The sequence below is a fragment of the Phalaenopsis equestris genome, unplaced genomic scaffold (assembly GCF_001263595.1).
Source record: "Phalaenopsis equestris unplaced genomic scaffold, ASM126359v1 Scaffold000589, whole genome shotgun sequence".
NCBI lineage: Eukaryota > Viridiplantae > Streptophyta > Magnoliopsida > Asparagales > Orchidaceae > Phalaenopsis > Phalaenopsis equestris.
In genome coordinates, this window is record NW_018165029.1 from 114,338 (window position 1) to 128,019 (window position 13,682).

Sequence of the window (13,682 nt, forward strand, 5' to 3'; positions counted from 1 at the left end):
TAAAATTTTTTAGGCCTGCATAACTTCCTCCAAGAGGTCCAATGAATTCCTCTCCCATGACCGTCCCAAAGAAATATATTGAAAATCTTCTCGATTTTATTCTGCATGCTATTTATCATCTTATATAATAACAAAAAATAAAAAAAACAATAATAATAAAAAGATGCTGACGGTTTGAGGAGACGCATCCCTTAAGTTATAACAAATCCGTCACATCTCTCATTCAAACAAATCAAAGCATAAAGAGCGAGAAAGAGTATGGAAGCCACATTAGAGAAGGAAAAAGGAAGAATTTGCTCTTACTGTACAACTTTGTGCCCTAGTTAGGAAGGAGGAAGGAGAGGAAGGAGGCGGTGTCAAAGACCTACTTGGAATGAGCCGCAATTGAAGACGTGTCGTTTTCGCGAGAGAAGCCGAAGTAGCGCAAGAAAGCATCAAACCTTGCGTGCCATTGTTAGAACTGTTGAGCCTTGCGAAGGAGGAGAGGAGATGACCTTCGACACTATGCTTTCATAGCAGATGTAGGGGAGTTTGCTTTGAGTCAAGACCGAAGGTGAAGCAAAAGACGAGTCGAACTCCTTGCGGCTTTGTTCGCATACAGGAAGAAGAAGAGAAGGGGAGTCGAAGTTCGTCGTGTGCATAGGAAGGAAGGGGTTGCGCCTGTACTTTGCTGGGGTGAGACGGGACCAAAGGAACTCATGTGATCAAGCCGAGGAAAATAGAAAGGCGTAAGCTTTGTGCGTGAGCTAGGGCAGAGACTAGTTATATAAGGTATGTTTAATTTTTTTTATAAGTTAATTAATCTGTTATTATATATATAAATGCCACTTGAAAATTTAATTAGAACCTTAATATAATGATTTCAGATTCGAAGTTGAAGTTGGAGGAGCGTGGGAGCTCGGAGGAGGATCGATCCGAGCAACTTATACGTTAAATATTAATGGTATATTATTATTAGAACAATATGTATAATTATTTAAATTGATGTTATTAATTTTTTTTATGTAATCAGAAGGGTGTAGAAGACTGATAAATTCTAAAATTTTGAGGAAGACTAAGACCTCTCAATTGAGGTTAGAGTTTTTAATCATTCTTACATCTTTAAATAAGCTAGCTACATTTAAGTCTTTCCATTAAAACTCTTATAAGTACATGCACATTTTATTGGTTTAGGTGCTAGGAAATGAGAGGTAATGAACTTTTTCAGAGTTTTTTTAAGTCAAGTTGAATATTTATTTTTTTATATGTCTTAAATTTAATGTTTATGAAATAAAGAATTTCTTTAATGTTTTAGATAATTATTTTATGTTTGTATGCATGTTGTAGCTTAAGAATGAAAATAAATAAAAGGGGAAACAGAAAAAAATGTTTAATGTCCTTAAAAGAATGTATGTAATTTAATGAAATTAAGTGAAGGTTTATTGTTTAAGTCATATAGGATCACCCTCAAATAGTACTGACAGGGGATGCAATGTACCCATGCACGTTAAATGAAATAGTAAATGCGTGCCTTCGGGTGCAATTTGAGGGTACATTCAGGTACATTTTTTAGAGTGTCTTTGGGGGTGCCTTAAGACACATTTTGAGGCATTTTGAGGGTGCCTTCGGGCCTGATAGTAATCCTGTGATGACTATTAAAGATGTTAAAAAACGGTAAATACTTAAAGTGAAACAATAAGTGATGAATTTAAAGTTTTAATGAAATTAACTGCTTTTTCTGTTGGTCATTCATGCATAACATAACATATAAATTTAATGCATATTAGATTATAATCACTTACCAAGTTTTATTTACAGTTGAAGTTAAATGTTATCTTTCAAAAGAAAGAAAGTTTTAGGTTGATATGTTTAATAGGAGAAACTTTGTTTACCAAAGGAGGATCACTTTTGCTAGCTATATTTTTATGATGATAATGTCTTTCTACTATTTTTTTTTCAGATGTTGATTTACTATTCGGTACTGGATTGAGATGTTATTTTGGATGTTATTGTTTCTGGATGCTTTAGATTTTATTGCACAGTTGATTGGTGACTCTTTTATATGTATTGAAAGTTTTCAAAATATGGATAGTTAGATATTAATACTATCCGATTCTAGTTCATGCTTTAGCTAATTCTAAGCACCGCGCCGAGTCGTAACAAAAGTTGTATCAAAGCGAATTAGGTTTAATCATGATCTAAAAGAGTCATTAGAAGGATTACTTTAATTCCTAGATAATGTTGATAAAGAATTCAATTCTATCTAATTAAAATCTCTTTTATGTTATTTTAGAAATATGCAAAATAACGGGTAAAAAGTTAGAGATGATACTGTAGAAGCTGTTGCATCTCCACAGATTACTGTGAATGCAAATGCATTTACTGAGATGATAACTATAGTAACTTAGCTGATTATGAACTCAGACTCAGTCCAGTTTCAGTGGAGGAGATAAGATGGATCAGTACCTGAAATTATTTCAGGATATGATATCACATTTTTTTTCTGGAGGAGGAGGTCCGGCAGATGTTGAAAATTGGCTGCTGAGAGTGGAGAAGATTTTAGATGGATTGTCTTGTCCTCCAAAGAGGATATTTACAATGGCCACATTTGCATTAGAGGAATAAGCAGAGAGATGGTGGTGTGGACAGTTGCAGGATAAATTTGGTAGTACAACCAGTCATTTGATTTAGTGGAGTGAGTTCATGAGCACTTTTAGAGGCTAGTTCGTACAACTGTCCGCCTAGAGACAAATGCAGGATAAGTTTATCAAATTAGTATAGGGTGATTACTCGATTATATAGATGAAGCTGAATTCACCATGCTTTCTAGATATGAGCCTCATCCGATCCTTAATGCAGAGAAGTGCCACCGATTTTTGTCTGGGCTCAGGGTTGCGATTAGACAATCATTGATTCCTCTTGGAATCAATGATTATTCTATTCTGGTGATGAGAGCTAGGAGGATTAAGATGGATCTGGAAGCTACTCAAAGGAGGGACATTCAAAAGAGAAGAAATTCAGAGGGATTCTGGTTTCCTCAGGGCTCTCAGAGGTTGTCCTTCCAGTCAGGTGGTACAAATGCTAAGAAAACTAGATCCAACAACATGGGTACCTGGTTTGAAGTGAAGAAGTGTGATAAATGTTGAAGGTCTCATATGAGTGAGTGTCTATCTAGATCCAATACTTGCTTTTGGTGCCACAAGCCATAACATATAACGGAGAATTACCCCAAGTTGGGTCAGAAGGCTCCAGTAGATTCCATGAGCAGTGCTGCATCACGTTAGAGAAGCTGTGATATACCACAAGCAACTAAATTTTCGAGATCAGTGCCAAATATAGGTCAGAATCAGCAGAACGTATAACCCAGAGTATATGTATTATCATAAAAGGAAGCTAAAGACTCCCCTGATGTTATCACATGTATGTTTTATTTTTAATATTTTCAACCCACAACACTTTAAACATCCTATGATTCATGTCATGTCATACATAAAATAAATAAGGGCTTAATTATATTATTAAGCTGACTAAATATTTAATGCGATGATTTTGAATGGTAGGTATCATATATCTTCAAAGTAGACCGATAGTAGTACTTTTTGATTTGAGAACATCATATTCTTTTATAGCTGATGAACTGACTAAAGTGATACAATTGAATGTTATTTCAATGTCTGTGATACTATTAGTTTGAATACCAAATGACACTTTTTTGGAATTTAATCAATCATGTAAGGTAAAGCTTATGATTGACTGTAAGAGTTTTAATGCCAAACTTATTGTATTGGCCTTGGTGGAATTCAATGTGATTTTGGGCATGGATTGAATGTTTGAAATTTTTTTCACTAATGATTGCAATAAGAGGATCATTAAAATAAATGTACCTAAGAATTTTCTGGCGACGGAGGGCTGACATCCATGATAATTACTTATGAAAGCTTGCACATTGTTGAATCATGGAAGTCAGGGTTTTATTGCTCAGGTGACAGGTACTTCTAAGGAAGTGAAGTCTTTGGGTGATATTTCAGTGGTATGAGAATATCCAAAAAGTTTTTCTAGATGATTTATAAGGGCTAGCACCAGTGCGTGAGATTCATTTTAGTATTGAGCTTTTACCAGTTTTTGAGTCTGAATCAAAGGCACCCTATAGAATGGTAGTTAAGGGGTTACAACAGCTGAAGAATCAACTGCAGTAGTTACTTGATAAAGGGTTTAGCAGGCCTAGCACCTCGCCTTGAAAAAGAAGAATGAGAGCTTCAGGATATGTATTCATTACAGGGTGTTGAATAAATTCACTGTTAAAAATAAATATCCATTTATGAGGATTGACAATTTGTTTGATCACTTGGAAGGGCTTCAATATTTTCAAAGATTGATCTGAGGTCAGACTAACATTAATTGAGGATTAAAGAAGAAGACATAGCGAAGGCCCCTTTCAAGACCAGATATGGGCATTATGAATTCGTGGTTATGCTGTTTGAACTGCCAAATGCTCCAACAGTTTTTATGGATCTGATGAACAAAATCTTTGAACAATTTCTGGATACTTTTGTGATCTTATTTATAAATGATATCCTAGTGTATTCAAGGGATGAAGTTAGTCATGCAGATCATTTACACGCTGTGCTACAAGTTTTAAATGATAATATACTTTATGCCAAGTTTTTAATATATGAATTTTGGTTTAAAAGTGTGAATTTTCTTGGGCATATTATTTGTGGAGACGGTACATCTGTGGATCAGAACAAGGTGAAGGAGATTCTAAATTTGCCAAAACCTACTACTATTACTGATGTTAGAAATTTTCTAGGTCTGGTTGGTTATTACAGGAGTTTTGTTGAGGGATTTTCATAGATTGTTATGCCACTAAGGTTGACTCAGAAGACGGTGAAGTTTAACTGGTCAGATTGTTGTGAAGAGGCTTTTCAAAAGTTGAAGACTTGCTTAATGTCTGCTTCAGTATTAGTCATTCCTTCAAGTTTTGATGGATTTCAAATTTTCAGCGATGCATCTTTGAGGGGTTTGGCTCGTGTATTGATGCAGCATGATAGGGTTACTGCTTATACATAACAACAATTGAAGAATCATGAAAAAACTATCCTACACATGACATGAAGCTTGTTGCAGTTGTTTTTGCATTCAAGATCTGGAGATATTATTAGTATGGAAGTTTTCACTAACCACCAGAGTTTGAAATATATTTTCACTCAGAAAGAGTTGAACCCGAGGCATAGGAGATGATTGGAATTTATTAAAAATTATGATTTAGATATTCAATATCATCTAGGAAAGATAAATTTTGTTGTTGATGCGTTGAGTAGAAAATTTCTGCTAATTTGAATTATTTATTTACTCAGCAGGAGCAGTTAATTAGAGGTCTGAAGAAGTTGAAGCTAACTATAGTTGATTATGGTGATGATTTTACGACTTAGTTATTTCAGTTGACGGTGCAGCCAACTCTAAAGGGCAGAATTGGAGATTCTTTAGCGAGAGATAACAGTATTCAGAAAGTTCTGGAGCAGGTTCATACAGACAATTTTGGATAGATGCGTGATAGGTCATGATGATCTTTTGAGGTATAAAGACAACGTTTATGTTTCAGATGTTGATGATATGAGAAAGAAAATTCTGGAGGAAACACATTTATCGTATATACTATTCGCCCCGAGAGCAATAAGTTGTATCAGGATCTCAAAAAAATATTTTGGTGGCCAGGGTTAAAGAGAAGTGTGGCAGAATTTGTGAGCAAGTGTCTTTCACGTCAACTAGTGAAGATAGAGGATCGGCGTGCTGGAGGTTAGTTGTAGTCTTTATCGATTCTAGGGTGGAAATGGGAGGAGATTGCGACGGATTTTGTGCTTGATTTGGTTAGTTCTCGTTAGAGTCGTGATGTCATTTGGGTAATTGTCGATCGAATGACTAAATCTGTTCATTTCATGTTTATTACAAATATCCAATTGAGAAGCTAGCCGAATTATATGTGGATCATATTGTGAGATCGGATATAGTGCTGACGTCTATTGTTTCTGACAGAGATGACATGTTTACTTCCATATTGTAGAAAAAGGTTCAGGAAGTTTTGGGCACTTCACTAACTTTCAGTACAACATTTTACCTTCAGACAGATGATCAGACATAAAGGACTATTCAGATGTTGGAGGATCTACTAAAGTTATGTGTTCTTGACTTTGGTGGAGGTTGGGAATCACATATACTTTTAGTAGAGTTTGTCTATAATAACAGTTACCAGGCTAGCATTGGGATGACTCCATATGAAGCCTATCTAATCGAGAAAAATAAGTTGACCGACACCAGGCTAGCATTGGGATGACTCCATATGAAGCCTTGTATGGAAGGAAGTACATAACGCCTCTATGTTGGGTTGAAATAGGTGAAAGAAAGATCATTGAAGTTGATTTGGTAGATGATGCTACTGAGAAGATTAAACTGATCAGAGACAGACTGAGGACAATGCATAATAGACAGAAAAGATTATGATGCCAAACACAAATCTGTTGAGTTTGAAGTTGGAGAGTTTGTTTTAATCAAGGTCAGTCCATTGAAGGGTGTGTAACATTTTGGGAAGACATGAAAGTTGAGCCCAGATTTGTCGGTCCATTTGAGATTGTGGTGAAGATTGGGAATGTGGCTTACATTTTGACTTTTCCAGCTCATATGCAGTGAGTGCATAATGTTTTCCGCATTCCTTCATTGAGAAAGTATATTACAGATGAATCCAGTAGGTTGATAACAGACTCAGTTGACATTCACCCGATTTGACTTATATTGAGGAGCATGAATGGATTCTGGATTTTGATGTGAATAAGTTGTGAAACAAAGAGATCCCTTTTGTGAAGATTTTATGGATGCACGGGTCAGATAAGGATGCTACTTGGGAAATGGTCTCTGAGATGCAAGAAAGATATCCACATCTTTTTGGTTGAGGTATGCTGTTTTATTTTAACTTTTTCAAATTTCAAGGATGAAATTTTACAAGGAGAGTAGATTGTAATAACAGAAAAATAATAAAAAAAAAGATGCTAGCAGTTTGAGGAGACGCATTCCTTCAGTTATAAACAATCTATCACATCTCTCATTCGATCAAATCAAAACATAATAAGCGAGGAAGAGTAAAGGAAGCTGCATAGGAGAAGGAAGAAGGATGAAGGAAGAAGTTGCGATTACTGTACAACTTTGTGTCCTAGCTAAGAAGGAGGAAGAAGAAGAGGGAGGAGGCGACGTCAATGACCTACTTGGAACGAGCCGCAACTGAAAACTTGTCCTCTTCGTGAGAGAAGTCGAAGTAGCGCAAGGAATGCCACTGTTAGGGTTGTCGAGCCTTGCGAAGGAGGAGAGGAGATGAACTTCAGCACTGTGCTAACGTATCAGATGAAGGGGAGTCTTCTTTGAGTCAAGACTGAAGGTGAAGGGAAAGACAAGTCAAACTTCCCGCTGCTTTGTTCACGCACAGGAAGAAGAAGAGAAGGGGAGTCGAAGTCGGCGAGGCGGTCCTTGCTTCATCGTGTGTATAGGAATGAAGGGGTTGCTCTTGTGCTCTACTGGGTGAGACGAGATTGAAGGAACTCACGCCGTCGAGCTGAGGAAAGTAGGAAGGGGCAAGCTTCATGCATGAGCTAGGGCAGAGGCAAGTTATATAAAGTATGTTTAATATATTTTTTTAATAAGTTAATTAATCTGTTATTATATATAAAAATTTTATGTGTTTGTGTGAGTGTTTAAATGGAAGATAAAAATTAACGAGGACCTTAATATAATGATTATAGATTCAAAGTAGAAGTTGGAGGAGCTTGAAAGTTAGGAGGTGGATCGATCTGCACAATTTATTTAGTGGTATATTGTCATTAGAACAAATAATATAATTATTTAAATTAATGTTATTAAATTTTTTTATATAATCAGAAGAGTGTAGAAGATTGATAAATTCTTAAATTTTGAGGAAGACTGAGAACTTTAAGGTCAATAGAGGTTAGAGATTTTAATCATTCTTACATCTTTAAATAAGTTAGCTATATTTAAGTATTTCCATTAAAACGAAGCTCTTATAAGTATATGCACATTTTATTGGTTTAGGTGTTAGGAAGTGAAGAGCAGTAATAAACTTTTTCAGATGTCTTCTAAGGCAATGTGAGTAATTATTTTATTATATGTATTAAATTTAAAGTTTATGAAATAAGTAATTTCTTTAATGCCTTAGACAATTATTTTATGTTTTTAATTATTTTGTAGCTTAAAAATAAAAGTAAATGCAAGGAGAAAGGGAAAAAAGAATGCTTAATGTTTTTAAAAGGATGTAATTTAAATGAAATGAGATAAAAAGTTCATTGTTCAAGTCGTACAAAATTATTTCCAGATTGTATTGGCATGAGATGCAATGTACCTGTGCACGTTAAAGAAAATGATAAAAGTACGTCTTTGGGTGCAATTTGATAGTACCTTCAGATACATTTTTTGAGGGTGTCTTCGGGCATATTTTGAGGATATATTTGGTATGACGATAATCCTGTGATGACTATTAAAAAGTTAAAAAAATGTTAAATATTTAAAATGGAATGGGAGGTGATAAATTTATAGTTTTATTGAAATTAATTGCATTTTCTGTTGGTCATTCATGCATATCATAGCATAGCATATAAATTTCATATTAGATTATATTTATTCTCCAAGTTTTCTTCATAGTTGAATTAAATGTTTTCTTTCATGAGAAGGAATGTTTTACGTCGATTTGTCTGATAGGAGAGACTTTGTTTACCGGAAGAAGATCACTGCTGCTAGGTATTTTATTAATGATGATAATATCTCTTTACTGTTTTTTTTTCAGATTTTGATTTACTGTTAAGGACTGGATTGAGACTTTTTTTTTGGATGTTATTGTTTGTGGATGCTTTAGAATTTATTGTATTTGTGGATTAGTGGTTCTTTAATATGTATTGAAAGTTTTCAAAATGTGGATAGTTAGATGCTAGTACCGTCTTACCACAGTTCCTACTTTAGGTAATTCTGAGCACCGGGCCTAGTCGTGACAAACCACTTGAAGTGTTTATAAAGGTATTGCAGATAAAACATGCTGAAGTAGTGTCAATTTACCATCGAAAGAGAGACAAGAATTTTCTCAATTTTGAAGCCTTTTTGAAATTTTTGTGTAATATCTCATTAAAGATCTGGTTCCTGTTTTGAGTTCTTGAAAGTTGTATGCCAAGATATTTCATTGGAAGAGATTTGATAATGAAGCTAGTATAATCTTGAAGCCATGTTTTATGTGCAGCAGAGAGTCTTTTGCTGATTATCATACCACACTTAGAGTTATTGAATGTCATACTAGAGACCAGTTCAAAGTGCATGAGCATCTTATAGGTATGTTTGATTTATTTATGGGATTTTGAGGTGGAAAGGGGCTTGCATAATACTAGTTCTAGGCGTAATCGAGAGCTTGTATAGGGCCTTCGTTTAGGTGGTGTATGGAAGAAAGTGATGAAATAGAGAGAAAAGGAGAGGGGGAGCGAGGGGGAGAGATTAAAAAACCAATAAAGGGATAACAACTTGGACTCAGGTCTTGGTTCGGCCATCGGGCATCTCCTGAAATTCACACACAAGCTAAATTTCATAATAATTTCAATAATTTGAATAGTGAATACACGATGGTTTTTAATTTGAGCATGATGTATCACCTGCTGTGGCTTATTGTCAGCAGACATTGGTGAGTACTGCACTTATTGACAGGGGTGCGGTGAAAGTCAAGGTTATCGCAAAATTTAGGCAAATCCAGTCAAAATTAGGTGAGTTTACCTGTGTGAGGGTAGTGGCTACTTGTCACATTTGGTGATTGTGTGTGTTCTTAGCATGTGTTAAAGATTAGGGGCATTTAAATAACTCCCAATTCTTAGGTATTTACATATTTAACACCTAAACTTTGTTTTTTTTACATTTATACCACTCAAAATCATTTATATGAAATAAAAAATATCATTATTTTATCTTTTTAAGTGTAAATACACCTTTTTTTGCATAGGTAAGGTAGCATATATGTAAAAATTGAAGTTGAAGTGTTAGATATGTAAATGCACAAAAATTGAGTGCATTTTAAAGATTACCCAAGGAAGGGGTGCAGTTGAGGATTGCAATATCATGGTTGGTAGTGCTTTAACTTTGGTTGGCCGGAATTAGTGAAGAAACTGCAGTTGCTGAGAGGCGTGTAGTGGAGATCAGAACTAGGGACAAGGCCGGGGACTGGTTGTTGTGTGGAGTTGCTTGAGGCCATAATGCGACGACTGTGGTGGTTGCTAGGGCCAAGGGCGGAGACTTCGGGTATAAAAGAGTCGAGTCGAGTATAGCTCAAGTTACCTTCGAGTTGAGCTTGATTAATTAATTGAATTTGAGCTGGCTTTTTTTATTATGAAATCGGGAAAACTATTTTAATTTAAACCAGTGCTAAAATAAAATGACAAATAGAATGAATAATTAAGAGAAAAATAATCAAGAACTTGATTTAAAATATAAAAAAATAAATATTGTTAAACATTTTAATGATAAAATCTTGAATTTTAATTTTTTTAGTATATTTATCTTAATAATTTTTTAAATGAGCCGGCTCAATACAATGTCAATTTAAACTATTGTTATAATAAAATAACAAATAGAACGGGCAATTAAAATATAAATAATAAAAATTATTTGATATAGAATCAAAAATATTATTTTTAAAATATTTTAATAATTTATATATAAAATCTTGAATTTTAATATATGTTGATTGTATTTTATATTAATATATATTTTTTAAATGAGCTTGCTCAATAGCCAGTTTGAGTCGGGGTTAGCTTGAGCTTGGCTTGTTAGCTCTTCGAGCTCAGCTCACAAGCTATTTCTCAAGTTGAGCCTGAGCCGGCTCATGAGTTGGTTTGGTTCAACTGCATGAGTCTACTTGAAGCTATAATGGGAGAGACCTGCAATAGTTGTAAAGGGGAAAAGAAAGAAGCTGTGGATCTGGTAAAGAGCAGCACTTATGGCTTGTGTGGGTAGGAGTGCAGATTAGGTGGATACTATTTCATATTGTGCGCTGTTTAAAGAGCTGGCATGGGTTGAGGTCATCAATTGTGAGGCATAGGGAAAAAATTTTGGTAGTCCTGCAGCTCTGGCGAAGAAAATTTGACCCCTAGGCGTTGAGGTATGCTTTGCTTTAATGTCTCTGTGATCGTGCAGCGAGCAATCAATGCATAGAAGCATCCCCTATGAGCAATGAGTAGAAATGATCGGGTCGACCAGTGTCTATGCTTTTAAAATGTTGCAAAGAGTGATGATGAGCAGTTGGTTACTTGCTTCTAGAGCCCATTTTCCCCTTTTTATTTTTAGAGAAGTTTACATCTACACATGTTTCTTATGCATCTACATATCTAACGCTCAAAGTTTGATAGTTACATTCATCACACCTTGGTGTCATAAACTTAGCATGAAAATGTGTATTTCACTTTTAATAAGAGTGTGATGGAGTATTTTTGAAGTGATATTAAATATTTGAGTGGTATGCAGGTCAATGTGAATGTTTAGATGTTAGATATGTAAGTACATAAGAGTTGTGTGGTATGTATGTAAATGCCTCTTTTTTATGTGGATTAAATTTTTATTTTATTTTCCATTTCCTTTTAATATATTGAGTTTTATCGCTACTGCTATTTATTTGTGAACTGTACGCATTGTAAGAAGGCTTTTATGGAAATTGATTGTTCTTCTACAATGGTGATAGGAGAGGTTTCAGTATCATAATGACAACGAGTCTCTCATCAGATATTCCAGTGGGTTATTTCTCGTGGGCTGAATATGACATCATGGCCCCGATACAACACAAGACTGCCAAAGGGCTTGCCGCCGCCTTCATTTCAAATTGTGGCGCACATAATTTTCGCTTACAGGCACTCGAGATGCTGGAAAAGTTGGATATAAAAATAGATTCATATGGAAGCTGCCATCGAAATCATGATGGCAATGGTATGTATAACTTTGAGCCATTTATCATTCAGGTTTATAGAGTCATGATTGAGATGAAAATTTAATATCAATTTATTTCAGACTAAACAACCATAAAAAACCATTACTTGTGTTTTTTCTAGGAGACATACTAGAGAATACCAAAGTTTTGTCACCTTCCTAGGGTCCCTTACGATCAATCCGTGCTGTACCTATATAATATTTTAGCTATATTTTTGGGTTATTTTCATACATAGCACACAATTCTAATGTATTTACATGTCTCACAGCTAAACTTTCGTATATACACACATAGCACTCAAATATTTAATATTACTTCAAAAATAGCACTATTACCCCTAATGCACCTTTTCATGCATTGGTTTAAAGCACCAATGGTCTATATATGTCAATATGAAAATTTAAGTGTGAGATATGTAAATACATAATAATTGTGTGCTTGGTATGTAAAATTTCTATCGTTGTTGATTTTTTAAAGAAGCAAGTATTAGAAAATTTTGATTTTATCTGATTTGTTGTTGAATACCAGTTACTTATAGTCATACGGAATTTGAGAGATTTTATCCTATTTTGCACTTATCCTTTTTCTACGCCATTCTATAATTTTTAGGAAGATTTACATGCATACCACTGAATTCTTATGTATTTACATATTGTACACTTAATATATATATCACCTTAACAATGCCTGAAAAGATACATTTCACTTTCTAAATGTTAAAATAGTACTATTTTAAGATGAAATACGAAAGATTTAGGCAGTATGTAAGAAAGCATAGTTTTGGAGTTAGATATGTCAATACATAGGAATTGGGTGGTATGTATGTAAATGCCCCTAATTTTAAACTGCTAAACCATACAAACATCTGTAACTACTCATGGCTGCTATTATTACAGTGCATAAGGTGGATACTCTAAAGCGATACAAATTCAGCTTGGCGTTTGAAAATTCCAATGAGGAAGACTATGTTACAGAAAAATTCTTCCAGTCCCTTGTTGCTGGTATGCTTTGCAATGCTGAATCATCTTAATGGTATATTAATCACGAGTAAAATGTTTTACTCAAAATAGTTCTCGGATTATTTACATGGGGTCATTTTAGTCCCATAATCCATAAAATTCTCAATTTAATTCTTTATCCCTTTTAGCATGGGCTAAAATAGTCCCCATGAAAGATTATTTTAAAAATGTCTCAGGACTAAATGTGTACTTTTATAGATTCCATGGCTGAAATGGACCCCTACAAAGAGGACTATTTTGACATTTTCTCGATTAATCATTGTGGAAATCTTTATTATGTGGCTTGGTTTCTTTCAATAAAATTCTCTAGAAATAATTCTCTTTAATTTCTAAAATATTTTATATTTGTTTTCTATATTGCAGGAGCTGTACCAGTTGTTGTTGGTGCTCCAAATATTCGAGAGTTTGCCCCGTCTCCTGATTCTATTTTACATATTAGAGAACTTGATGATGTCACCTCAGTTGCTGAAACTATGAAATATCTCGCAGCAAACCCTGCTGCTTATAATAAGACATTGAGGTAAATTTACTCTCGGTGTTATTTGTCCTAACAAGTCTTACATTTTATTGAGAAAGTTGTCATTTTAAGTGTTAGTTCAGATTTATACTAGGATTTATATGGGGACCAGTTAGGGTTGTTGAAACGGCTCGTTGTTCGCGAACAGCTCGTGTTCGGCTCGTTA

At 34.6% G+C, this 13,682-nt stretch overlaps 1 protein-coding gene across 2 annotated transcripts in view; it reads left to right on the forward strand.

Annotated features, from left to right (window-relative positions):
* The window catches only part of LOC110029537 (glycoprotein 3-alpha-L-fucosyltransferase A-like), a 43,542-nt gene that overhangs the window by 18,276 nt on the left and 11,584 nt on the right, over positions 1-13,682 (forward strand). For both annotated transcript variants that reach the window (XM_020731871.1, XM_020731872.1), the window contains exons 3-5: positions 11,738-11,979; positions 12,877-12,981; positions 13,363-13,519. In XM_020731871.1, coding sequence (XP_020587530.1) covers positions 11,738-11,979; positions 12,877-12,981; positions 13,363-13,519 — 504 coding nt within the window. The remainder of the gene's footprint in view (positions 1-11,737; positions 11,980-12,876; positions 12,982-13,362; positions 13,520-13,682) is intronic.